The following is a 13,221-nucleotide window of genomic DNA, read 5'->3' on the forward strand; positions in this document are numbered from 1 at the left end:
GAGTCCAAAGCCCCATGGCTCTACAAAACAGATCTCACTGCCCCATCCCTGTTTCTGGAGCTCAGCCCCTCTGAACCTGCAGCTGCGGCCACTCTCACTCCCGCACAGCTCAGGACGTACAATCTCTTGTGATCTCAGGTTTTGCACACAGCAGTGCCCAGGCTGGTGTTGGTGGGGGTTGGGACTTTCCTGCCACGGACTCCCATTGGGGTGTGCGGAGTGTGTGTGTGGGTCTGTCTGTCTGTTTGTATCTGTGTGTGTGTAAATAAATAGGACCCTCAGTCTGGAGACAAGGGGAATGGCCTTGCACCCTCCTAAGGCAGGGCTGAGGCTGGGGAGACAGCGCTCCTATGCCCTGATGTCCCCTCCCCCCCCCCTTCCACTTTCTTTTACCTTTTGTCACAGATATGTTAAACAGACAAAAGTAGAGAGAATAGCATCAGGATTCCCTCTGGCTCCAGGACCCAGTCTCTACGATTAGCCATCCCTGGCCCATCTTGTTTCATCAACCCTTCTCCCACTACATACTTTAAAGGCAGAGGCCAGTGGCATGGGAGTGGCCGGGGACGCCTACCCGGCAGAGGAGCGGACACCAGACTCCAAAAGACTCGGCAGCCTTCTGGAAGGGGCGGAGTGGGGGTACGGCGGGGCGGGGAGCTGGGTTGGCTCACGCGGGGCTGGGGCCGCGGCGGGGGGCGGGGGAGCGGGGGGGCGGGGCGCTCGCCTGCTGACTCAAGGAGCGCGGCGCTGGGCGCGGATGGCCAGTCTCCGCCTTGCAGCTCCGTGTGTGCCGGCTGCGCTGCCACCGTCCGTACCCGCGCCCGCTTCCCGCCGCCGCCTTCACACCATGCCCAACTTCGCTGGCACCTGGAAGATGCGCAGCAGTGAGAATTTTGACGAGCTACTCAAGGCGTTGGGTAAGCTGATGTGATGGCGCGCCCCGACTAGAGAAACTGACCGAGAGCCTCGGGACGGGAGGTGTGGTCGTTGGGGACTAGTCGCAGTTAGAGGGGAGTCCCGGGAGCTATAGATCGGGACTAACTCCCAGGCACTCCCATCTGTGAGCAGAGCCCTGGGAATGCTCTTCCAGCGAACTTTTTTTTTTTTTTTTTAATGGTGGTGGTGGTGGTGGTTGGTTGGCCCTTCCCAGACGGTTCCACCTTTATGCGGTGCTAGATCATCGCAAGGAGGGACTATTGCTGGAGTCCAAGGGAGGTCAAGGACTTAAACGTGTGGGGCCTCGATTTAAGGCCTCCCTCTGCCATGAATTCACTATGCAACTCAGGGAATGCCGCTTAGCCTCTCTGAGGCTCAGTTCTTCATCTGGAAAATCAAGGCGAGCGAGCACAGGGAAGAGTGGATAGGTTTTCAACCGCCCCAAAGGGTCACTCGGGATCAACTGGATGGCGGGGCGCTTGATGTATGGTTGGAGGGTTTGGGAAGCGCGCGCCTGAGGTGGGGCCATGGGGCCCATGTGAACCCAGCCTGAGCTTTACCCGCACATGCCCGTGCAGGTGTGAACGCCATGTTGAGGAAGGTGGCGGTGGCAGCTGCGTCCAAACCGCACGTGGAGATCCGCCAGGACGGGGATCAATTCTATATCAAGACATCCACCACGGTGCGCACTACGGAGATCAACTTCAAGGTCGGAGAAGGCTTCGAGGAGGAAACCGTGGACGGACGCAAGTGCAGGGTGAGGCCCCAGAACTTGGACAGTGTTCCCGGGTCCCCGCTTCCTGCCCACTGCCCGCTGCAACCCCACGCTACAGCCCGATGTATCTATAAATTGTCCTTTGTCGTGTGTGGAGGGCTTTCCTTGCAGGGCGCGTGCACCCGCTGTTCTCAGAGGATTTGTGCACCCAGGGCCCTGGCCTATGGGGAAATTCTTAGCCAGTCCTGAGCCCTCTTCCCAGGTACTAACAGCTCAGCTCTAAGCACCGGCCTGGCCTCCAGAGCGCAGCGCTGCCATCCCGATCCCGGGGGAGGGGTTGGGGGTGGGAGGGTGACTTCTGCAGCGCTCCCCAGAGGCCTCGGTCGAGCGCGGGAGGGGGGGGGGGACGTTGCAGACGCCACTGGATTTTCGTACTGAGCCACAGCCCTTGCCGCATTTCAGGTCGCAGGTGGAGCTGCCGTAGCGGCCCCCACCCCCCACCCCATCCTCACCCCGGGTGCCAAGGCTCAGGGGAACGCTCTGGATCCAGTTTCAGCAATTCCCGATGGTCCGTCTCTCCCCGCCCCACCAGCTTCCCCCACCCAACCCGGGCACCTCTCGCACGGTGAAATTCTTTCCAAAATGAAGCGCGTTCTGGCTGTGAAAATGACTAAGTTATGTCTCTTAGCCCTCAAGGGCAAAAGCTTTGCGTTTCTCAGTAGAGTGACCCCAGAGGTGAGCGCGTGGACTGAAGCAAGAAGCTGGACCTTCTTTTTTAGCAAGGCAAAAATTGCCTTTGACCCTCCTGTGTTTACAGGACAGCTGGGAAAGTCATCGCTGGTGCTCCCACTCAGTTGAAAAGCCACAGCATGCCTCCCTCCATTTCTCCAATGTTTAAAACAGCAAGGAAAGTAAAAGGCATCCCAGAGAGTGTGAAATTGTGTCTTTCACCTTTCCTCAGTGGAGCTTGTCTGATGTACATACTGGGAGGAGGACTCCAGGCAGTTCCCCAGGAAGATGCTCACCTGTTAGGGTCATTAATATTGGACTCCCCAAATTGACCTACTGTGAAACCTACATCCATCCAGGCTTGGCGGTGCGGTCTCCTGTCCAAGGCCTTGCCTTGTTTGCAGAAAAAAACCAAAAGAGCGGGACCACTCACGGTTAAGTCTTAAAGCTGGATCCCTTAAAATGGATCCCCTCTTCCCTGGGAACCTAAGGAAGGCTTGCCAATAGGTAGGGCTCAACTTGGGGACGTCCATTGGTGGCCACAGTCAGGAAGTCAATTTTGATTTAAAAACAAGCAGAGTGACACAGGACAGAATGGAGAATAGAGCTCTCTTTATCCACCCTTCCCCCCCAATCCCCCCCCCCCCGCCCAGTGATCCCCTAAGTAGTGTTAAAAAGCATCTATGTGCAAGTTAGTCCTGGGGTTAGCCAGCCCTGCAGGTGCAGGCAGAGGGGAAGCCTGTGGAATCCCTCCATTCACTTCCCAACCCCCTGCAGCCCGACTCTTCCAATGGGTTGGTTGTTGCTTTTTGGAGAGAGTTCCTCTGGAAAGTGGAACCCTTGGCAGCCTCCTAGGCCGAGACACCCAGGTTCCTCGGAACAAGCAAGCTCTGCCTGGTGTCTGAGGAACACAGCTGGCAAGGATGGCAATGACCCGCCCCAGCTCCACACAGGTGCCCCCGATCCGTTGACAACAGGAGTGTTTTGTTAGTGTCTGAACTGTTCTTAAGCGTTGCTTAAGCGTTGCTGCTTTGTTGAGTGTGTGTGTGTGTGTGTGTGTGTTTACAGGGTTCGCTTATACCCCATGCAATCCCCCACCGCTCTAACTTTGGATTTGGGGAGGCCCAACCAGAAGAGTCTGTGCCCCGCTGACAGGGCCCATGTGTTGCTTCTCGCACAGCAATTACTCCGAGGGAGCTCATTGTTGCTGCTCCCGCTGCGGGGACTGTAATTAATGTCACTAATGGGTTTCCTGCCCACAGAGTTTAGCCACTTGGGAGAATGAGAACAAAATCCACTGCACACAAACGCTTCTCGAAGGGGACGGCCCCAAAACCTACTGGACCCGAGAGCTGGCCAACAACGAGCTCATCCTGGTGAGAATCCTTTGACCCACAAATAAGCCCCCCCCCCCAGTTTCCTAGAGGATACCAGTGGCATGTCCCCCAAATAAATGTCATCTTGGCTCGCCTATCCAGGGAGAGATGCACTGTTTCCGTGGTTAACATTTGAGCAGAAAGCCCGAGATGGCAGCCTAGGTCAAACAACATGATTGGCAGCAGAGAAGGAGCTAGAGGCAGAGGCCGGTGTGCTGGCCACTCTCTGAATGGTACAGCCAGGGGTGACTTGCTTTCAGCAAATCTCCTCTCTGGCTGGGCTTCCACTACCTGGCCTTTCTGAGGTCTCCAGGTTTATACATTGCAGACGGGATATTTTTGCTGTGTTTCCCATTTTGCTGGCTAGGAAAGGTTTCAGAAATGTTAGCATGCCAACACGTCACAGAAGCTTACCCCTGGACTTAGTCTCCAGTGGCCTTCGGGACTCAGGCAAATGCTGAACTGGGAAGTAGAGGTGTGCAGCGTTCAGTCTTCAGACTTAAAGAGTTCAACCTTTGCGAAAGGAGCTTGGATGATGCTGTGGGTGAGAGGGTGGGTGAGAGGGTGGGTGAGAGGGTGGGTGTGGGCTGATGCCTGCAAGGTCTGAGGTTCAAATCCACCAGCTTCTCTGAGGGAGAAAGATGAGGGTGTCTGCTCCCAGAAAGAGGCTGATCTACACTGCCCCAGAGGACAGCTGTGGGTCGAAATGAACTTGACAGCAGAGGGTGTGGTTTTCAGAACAGACGGAGTTTTGCTTGTAGCCACCTTTCCCCCTCAGACCGAGCCCCCCAAACCAAACTCACTGCCGAACAGTGATTCGGACTCACAGTGACCCAATGCGCTAGAGCAGAGCTGCCTCCCAGGGCTGGAGACACTCAGTCTTTGCGCCAGCACAGTGACTCAGCTTCGAGCAGCTGGGGACTCGAACCAATGACTTTTGGGTTAACGGCTCAGTGCTTCATCCATGGCACCACCAGGGCTCCCCCAAGAGAAAGGGGGAACGCAGGTGTGGGTGGCAGGAAATGGTATCCTTTGTTCTCCTCCAGGCATTTGGTGAATGTTTCCCTACCTGGCCTGCCAGCCTGTCCCACCTTAGTGGTTGCTAGCCCAGAAGCTGGAGGCAGGAGGTGACTAGGCATGATAGGAAAGGAGTTGGTGTGGGACCTCAACCTGGCCTGCCCTTCCCTAGCCTGGGCCCCTGCTGTAAAATGAGGGGCTGGCCTAAAGGCATTCCGGCATTCTCCTGAAATGACAGGTTTGTGTTGCCACTGAATCAGTTCCGACTTTTGAGGCCTCTGAATATGAGGTTTTCTGCCAGAAGCCCTTCAGCTGTCTCTGGCCCTTTAACAGGGTCTACATGCTCTCCTCTTGCCTCCCCTGCCCTGGGATGATTTAAGGGGCTTTCTGCTTGCAGAGGGGGAGAGCTGGCTTCATTTGCAACCTGGCTGACATCCTGAGAACAGGAGGGGGAGCCTGTGTGGGAGCCATTCTAGGCAAGGAGACCTGGAAAAACCAGGAGGAAAAGGCTGTTAGGTTCTCTGTCACCTGAGATGGTAAAAAGGGAGGGGAATTTAGAGGTCTTCGGTGTTGCAGAGGGTTAAATAAGCCCACTTTGCGCTGTGAGAAAGGGTGTGATTTTATTAACAAAGTATAGTACCTGTCGTGCCCAGACAGCCAGAATTATAGGGCACTTCCAACACCCCCCACCCCACCCCACCCCCACACACTAACGTTCTACAAGAGCACCAGTCCCTGGCTCCGCAGACCGCATAAAAGTCCCAAAGGGAGCATTAATCCTTGCCGTTTGGGATCTGAGAGGCAGGCTTTGGTTTCAAGGGTTATTATCATGAATAAATCCATGATTGAGGGAGATGCTATCTCCATAGAACAAGAGGCAAATTAGCCTGGTTACCTTGAAGTAAGTTCACCCGGTGCCAGCGATACATTTCCTCTGGGCTGGAAGTTGCCTTCCTTTAAAAGTGGAGTATACTCCTTCACACCACCCTGGAGCATTCCACAGAGACTTTCTTGGGGTAACCGCTGTGCTTTGTTTGCAAGGGGCCCTACTATTTGGAGTTTTAAGAGCTCAGCTGCTAACCAAATGTGGGTCATTCGAACCCACACTCAGAGACTGCATGAAAGACTTAATCATGTGCTCCGTAAAGATTCCAGATTTCATGGAGTCATGACAACTCATAGGGACCCTACAGGACAAGGTAGAATGACCTCTGTGAGTTTCTGAGACTGTAACTCTTAAAGGGAGTGGAAAGCCTCATCTTTCTCTCTCAGAGCTGCTGATGATTTTGAACTGCTGCCCTTGTGGTTAGTAGCCCAACGTGTACCCACCACATCACCAGGGCTCCACGCATAAAGATTACAGCCTAGAAAACCATAAGAGGCAGTTGTTCTCTGACCCATGGGTCTCTCACTGAGATGGAATCAACCTCTTGACCTCCAACAGTTTTCTGGCTGAAAAGACTGTTTCCAATGTGACTGAAAATGTGGCAATTTCTTCTTATGTCAGGAAGTTATTTGTTAGCCTGATTGACATCCTGGAAAGCTATCAGAGTGGTTACAGCCTGGGGAAAGCGTTGAACTCCCCCCCCCCCCACACACACACACACTTGAGTATTCCATCTCATACCCCAGAGCCATGGAACTCAAAGAGCAAAGCTTTCTGGAAAAGTAACATGGTTTTTGGGGGTCAACACAACAGGACAGTCCTTGCTGTCTTTGCTGACTACCACCCCCCACTTTGCCTCATATGTGCATGCACACACACACACACACACACACACATAATCTTCTGGATTTCTCACTAACATTGGGAGAAGATAGGACTGCAAGGGTGACCAGGAACAAGAACAACTGTATCCGTCTGACTGGAAATTCTCTCCTTCGAAAAGAAGCTGGTAGGAGCATTTGCTTCCTTAATCACCACTCATGACTAATAACTCTTACGTATTTCCCTGAAACATAGAGTAGGAATAAAGCACGTCGCAAATCTTCTCCGAGATAAGGTCTAAAGATCCCGGGACGCACACCCAAGCTTGGTGTAGCTCGCTGCCAACTGCAAGGTCAGCAGTTTGGAACCATCAGCTGCTCTGTGGCAGAGAGAAGGGGCTTTCTACTTTTCTACTCCCATAGTTCGAGCCTTGGAAATGGACAGGGCAGCTGTCCCCTGTCCTATAGGGCTGCCAGGAGTAGGTGTCGACTAGATGGCAGTGAGTGCTTTATGTCTTTGAGGCTCTGGCCAGTTTTAGGATCTGAAACCGTGGTACCCTCCTGCAGAAAACCGTACCTCTGCAAACAAATAGGCCCACATCAGGCCTACAGACAGAGGGTTTGTGGTTGTTGTGCTGTTGTTTTTGTTTGTTTTAATATACATACATTGTTTTCCCTGTACCAACTGCCTGTGAGAAGAGAGAGCAAGCCTGTGAGTAATTGCTAGCTGGGGGAAGAGACAAGATGGTCGACTTCAGTATCATCTCAGCAGAAAAACACCCTCCTCCATCCCTGGAATGATGGGTGCCCTCCCTTGCCTAGTCAAATGTCCCTCCTCATGCTCCTCTAAGCAACAAGCAAACAGAAGCCATCGTGTTTTACCTAGAAAGAACCTTTGGGATCGTCCTGTTCCATGCTGCCCCTGCCCTGAGCTCCCATAGTCCCCCACGCTTGTTAGTCATCCAGCAGTTTAGAGCTCAGGATTCTTCCGATCGTATCCAGAATGCAGAAGTACAATTTGCCTTCTTAAAGACCCCAGTCTGCAAAACCAGCTAGATTCCTTTGCCTCGGGTCGCTTGAGTCAGAATGAACCCCACCGACCACCACCGCTCCTGGGTTGCAGAACCCAGCCTAACGCTGTCGCTGTGCTTTGCAGCTGCGATCAATTTTCTGGGCTTGCCAGGTGATTTAACTATCACTTGAACAGCATCTCGGGCTGCCTCCCGGGCTGGCCCGCTGCCCTCGGGAAGCACTTTCACTCCGTCTCCTGAGCAATCTCAGCTGCTGGCGGAGCTCCAGACGCCATTGCTCTCCTAAGTCGTTTGAAGAGAGACAGAACTATTCAACATGACATCCTCCCCTTTGCATGCTTAATTTCAAACCCAAAGCCAGGAAACGTGCATCTCTGATGTCAGACGGGATCCAGAGGCAAAGGAAAACTGCTCTTAGCATAGTCCTACACCCCTGCTGCCACGATGGGGGCTTTACAGGGGGGTCATACAACCCACGCCCCCACCCCCACCAGAAGCCATCCTGCTTAACAGAAATGAAGAGCACAGGAAATTCTCTCTTACCGAGGGTTTTGAACAGGGGAGGAAGTAGCCTTATTAGCGATATGCTTAAAACATGTTTGCCCAGGCAGCCGCACTGATTGGTTTTCCTTTCTTGTCGTCCGCAGACGTTCGGCGCCGATGACGTGGTCTGCACGAGAATTTACGTTCGAGAGTGAAGGGCAGCCGGCCTGCTGCGGCTTGAGGGGTGGGCTGTGGGCTCACCGGAGGCATATGTCGTAGGCCCGAGCTACCAGTGGACCGCTCCCTCCTCCATGGACATTAGATGACTTCCCAGTTCGCCCCGATCATGTTGTAGTGTCCCCATCCTGCCTTTATGCCTGCCTTGTTCCTGGTGCTCCGTAGTTTGGCATTTGCATGGTTTCCTCCGTCATTAAACTGGATGGACACGTCTCGGCTCCTCCCTTTTTGGGGCTTCCCCTTTCAGTTGGCATGGGCTTGCTGGGCCCCTGCTCTCCCTAGGACTGGGCTGATCTGGGTGACATGCCCCAGGAGTTGCCAACTGGGACCCTCAGATTGCATCCAGACTGCAGATCCAGGTGTGCATGGGCCTCAGTATTACTGTGTTTTAATTAAGACAGTTGGCACACCCCACTATTCTGAGTAGGAGAGAGGGCATGTTCACAATGGTCAAGGAGAGCACCTCACAATTTTCGCACAAGCAGGATAAAGCAGAGCACTAAGCCCAATGGAGGAGGATGAGGCCGCCAGGGATGAGCAACCTGGGAGTCTCACCGCCCCAGGCCTGAAGATGGGAACAGGGCAGTCATCACAGACCAAAGAAGCTGTAGCTTGGGGGTGGAGGGGAGCACTCTTCCAGAGCTGTGGCAACAACATAGACAAGCGAGGCTTCTGTGGAAACCATGGTCCCAGTCACGCATGTGAGCTGAGGACTGAACACACCTTTTACATCACACACCTTTGAATCTCTGATCTACCTCCCCCGCCCTAGCTGGAGTCCAAAGGGCAGGGGTCTGGAGATGGGGGTGGGGATAGGGAATGGAAAGGTACCACATATACTTGAGTATAAGCCGAGTTTCTCAGCACATTTTTAATGTCATTTTTGTGGTAAAATTAGGTGCCTTGGCAGATATTCGGCTCGGCTTATACTCGAGTTTATATGGTATTTGCTGTCCACAAGGGTCCCAGGGCATACACAGACACAGTAAAGAAGGAATATGAATATGCAAATGAATGATAACCCACAGAGTTGTAGACTTTCAAAGGTGAAAGTCATTTGGTCTAAAATTGGCTACACATCAATTGTGATTACACTAAAGCCTCGTGATTAAGCCAAATCCCACTGAAGTGTGCACATCCAATGGGTAGACTGTACACTTTCAACACGGCAAGTGGATTCGATCTCAATATAGTTGTTGTAAGGAGGCATGGTGGTGCTGTGGGTTAGGCTTGCTAAGTACAAGGTTGGCGGGTCAAACCTACCAGCCCATCCGAGGGACAAAGATGAAGCTGTCTGCGCCCATAAGCACTGGCAGTCTTGGGAACCCCAGGTAGAATGGCTGTGAGTCAGCATTGACTCTATGACTGTTTATAGCTGTTCCATGCTTTTTAAACAAAGGAATGTACTGATCCCCCTGGGGGTACTGCTGGGGAGCTCTCCATCCAGAAGGACCAGCTGCAGAAACTGAGCTTCAGTGTTTAGACCTTGCCTGGAATCCTCTGCATCTCTCTGTGATTCTAGCTTGATGCAATTAGTTTGAGTCACCTGACCACTACGGGACCAATCACAAGGAATAGGATCTAATGACTGGCCTAGGCCTGAGACACAGAACCTCAGCAGCAGAGCCTGTTAGCAGAAGGGCAACGGAAGAGGTAGGAATGTGCAGGCAAAGGATGTGATTGCTACCATTCACCTTTCTGGCTAGAAAACCTTGAATACACTGCCCCCCTACTTGGAGGCGTGGCCCCTTGCTTTATAAACTATGGCCAGGAAAATGTAGCTGACGTGGTGGAAGTGGCGATGAAATGTATTCTCCATATGGGCAGGGCCTTCCAAACGTCCTTCGGTGTCCAATGCCAGGGGCTGTGCGGACTCCCAGATGGATCTTGCCCTCCAGCCCAAAGGTTCCCAACCCTGGTTCCACTTCTTTCCGCTTCTCTGTTCTAGGACACTGGCCTCGTCCTTCAGGGCGTCTTCTCTGCCTGCGCCTGCCCTCCGAAGTTGGGGGTCTTTGGTGCCTGTCCACCTCACCAGGGGTGCAACTCCAGGCTGCCTGGTGCTCACAGGGCCTCTTGTGGTCTTGGGTTGTGATTCCATATGGTTGAAGTTTCAGTCACATTCCACCAACTGGCCTGGGCAGCCCTTGAGATCGGGAATGGCTCATGCATCCCTGCAGTCCCATGGGGTCTGGCACATGTGGAGCGCTCTGTAAACAGATGCTGATTATCTGACTGATGGAGAGCCAAGAGTTTCTGAAAGGTCTAAGTGTTCCTAGTGGAAATATCTGAGGAGAGACAGCCATTCGGGGAACAAATAACGGTGCTCGACTCAAATGCCATCAATCAACAGTAAAAGAAGCCTCAGCACCATCCGTACGATACCCGAGCAGGCCTCTTGAAAGGAAAACACTGCCTAGGGGCTAGACTTGGAAGCAGAAGCTTGGTTGCCTGCCCAGTCTTTCCCAATCCCTCTCCCCTTGCCTGCCTCCCACAACAAAGATGGGGAAAGCCAAAGCTTACTTTCCCAACCCACAGTGTAACCCAACAGATGCTGTGCGACCCACTTCTGGCCAATAAGACTTGAGGGACAGTCTGCTAAGGGGTTATGGGGAAAGTCTTTTGATTCCTGATGGGAGGAGAGCCTGAGTAGGAACTCGGTGTTCTCTGCTTCCTGCCACTGAATATGGTGTGTGGGGGTGATGTCTGCAATGGCTGCAGCCACCTTAAAGTCATCAGGAAAATCTGAGAGGACAGCTCCGCGTCATGGAGACACGGCAGTCACCATCTCTCTCTGGACGCGTTGAAAAGATTTTTAAAAGGGGGAGAAATCTCCTGTTTGTGGTAGTTACTGGCCAGTGGGATGACCCCTCTTCATAGGGACTTTATGTAGGTTGTGTTGTTCTTGTTGTTAGGTGCCCGTGAGCTGGTTCCAGCGCAGAGAGACCCTGAGTACAATGGAACGAAGCACTGCCCGGTCCTGTGCCACCTTCACAATTGTTCCTGTGGTTGAGTCCACTGTGGCAGCCGGGTGTCTGTCCATCTTGTTGAGGGTCTTCTCTTTTTTGTTACCCCTCTGCTTTACCAAACATGATGTCCTTCTCCAGGGAATGGTCCTTCCTGGTAACCTGTCCAAAGTAGATAAGACACAGTCTCATCATTTTTGCCTCTAAGGAACACTCTGCCTATCCTTCCAAGATAGATCTGTTTGTTCTTTTGGCAGTCTGTGGGGCAATACTCACAGATATAGGGGGTTCTTAGGGAAGCTAACAGGTCACAGCAAATCAGGATCAGAAAGCATTAAGGATACAGCTCTTCTGGGGGCTTAAATGGAGAGCAAATGTTTTGAGAATGATGAGGGCAGCAAATGTACAAATGTGCTTTACACAATTGATGTATGTATGGATTGTGATAAGTTGTATGAGCCCCCAATAAAATGATTAAAATTTTTTGCTTAATATATTTAAGCATATTTGTTCAGAAATTTAAAAATAAAACGAATACATACTTTACAAAAGTAAAAAAAAAAGATACAGTTTGGTTTTTTTTTTTTTGCTGACAGTGCCTCATCTCAGCCCTGCTAGAAGCCACACCTCTCTGGTCCTTGGCTTTTCAGCCATGTGACCTCTTGGCCAAGTGTTATACTGCTCCTTTAGTGGTGGCATATGCATATAGGGCACCCCACTCTGCAAACCAGCCTCTTGCCGGAAGGTCCTCAGCTTTACTCATTCCATGTGCCGAAAGCCTGCCATTCTGCCTCATGGTCCCAGCTGCTGTTCGTTGCTCTGCCTCGTGGTCTGGGCACATCTCCGCTGCCTCTCCAAGTGCTTTACCTATTGCTCGTCTGTCTTGCGGTTGTGGGATTCTCTCTTCCTGCTTCTGAGGTGGCTCACTTTATACCCAAAGGAATGGTGCAAGGAATCTCTTCTTAAGGTTTACTTATATCCTTTACTTATACTGTCATTGGGCGGGAGTTACAAAGATGATGGATACAAGAGTCATACCAAGTAATTTCACTTTACTGCATACAGGGTGAAAAATTCATCTTTGCCCAGTCCTCAAGGGGTAGGTAAAGGCAAGTCAGTGTATATTTTTAATCCTGCTTGACAGCAACCCTGAAATTGAAAGGGTTGTTGTGCTTATTCCAGTTCCACCCGCCTTTCCCTCGTGAAACACCCCCAGCAGGGCAGAGAAGGCCCAGAGAGGGGCAATGAGTTGCCCAGGTCAACGTAGAAGTGCTCATTGAGATCAAGACGCTTCATTTTCTGAACTAAACTGCTTTAAAAAATTAAAACATATTTTTAGAAATATACCCAAGCACATGAAAAAGCAGAGAGAATAGTATAATAGTTGCCCTTTCTTTGCCCCCAACCCCCACCCCGGCTGCCTGTCGGCTTCAACAACCACCTTGGCCAATCTTCTGTCACTTATTCCTCACCCACCCTGCCCTGCTCAGATTTCTGTGAAGCAAATCCCAGGTGTTTTAAGAATTCATCAGTAAACACATCAGCGTGGTTCTCTAAAAGATAAGGATTCCCCACCCACCCACAAATGATGACACCATTACCACCCTTAAAACTACTGATAATTTATTCATGTTATCAGCGATCCTTCAGTGTTCAGCTTCTCCCAATTGACTGACTCATAAACTGTTTACCCATTTGTTCAAATCAGGATGAGGGAAAAAAAATCCATACTTTATTTTTTGAATCCATATATTCCCCTTTGCCTAATTTTCTTCTTCTTTTTAAAAATAATTGGTCTGTGGGAGAAACTGGCCGTTTGTCATGTATCGTTTCCCACAGTCTGGGTTTTGGTGACTGCATTTCAGTGTGTCACTGAACATGTGTTCGCCCCCGCCCCCCCCACCCCCACTCCCCCATCCCCTAAGCTGCCTGTCAGTTGGTAGTTGGTCTTGAAGTCCAGCTCCACTCAGGTTTGATGTTTTTGAAACCGTCTGCTGTGTTTTGGAGGAAGGTGAACAGAGCAGAGC

General features: G+C 51.7%; 1 protein-coding gene across 1 annotated transcript; it reads left to right on the plus strand.

Moving 5' to 3' along the window:
* The first annotated feature begins 767 nt into the window (after nucleotides 1-767).
* CRABP1 (cellular retinoic acid binding protein 1) lies at nucleotides 768-8,416 on the plus strand. Its single transcript, XM_075535769.1, has 4 exons — nucleotides 768-917; nucleotides 1,515-1,693; nucleotides 3,643-3,756; nucleotides 8,159-8,416. The coding sequence occupies exons 1-4, from the start codon at nucleotides 848-850 to the stop codon at nucleotides 8,207-8,209; spliced, it is 414 nt and encodes a 137-aa protein (XP_075391884.1). The 5' UTR covers nucleotides 768-847; the 3' UTR covers nucleotides 8,210-8,416.
* Nucleotides 8,417-13,221: the final 4,805 nt, after the last annotated feature.

This window comes from Tenrec ecaudatus, chromosome 17, assembly GCF_050624435.1.
Source record: "Tenrec ecaudatus isolate mTenEca1 chromosome 17, mTenEca1.hap1, whole genome shotgun sequence".
In the NCBI taxonomy this organism is placed as follows: domain Eukaryota; kingdom Metazoa; phylum Chordata; class Mammalia; order Afrosoricida; family Tenrecidae; genus Tenrec; species Tenrec ecaudatus.

Coding starts and splice junctions, on each gene's coding strand:
- CRABP1 (XM_075535769.1), top strand. CDS start 848: ATGCCCAACTTCGCTGGCACCTGGAAGATGCGCAGCAGTGAGAATTTT. Junction 918..1,514: donor CGAGCTACTCAAGGCGTTGG/GTAAGCTGATGT, acceptor ATGCCCGTGCAG/GTGTGAACGCCATGTTGAGG. Junction 3,757..8,158: donor CCAACAACGAGCTCATCCTG/GTGAGAATCCTT, acceptor TGTCGTCCGCAG/ACGTTCGGCGCCGATGACGT.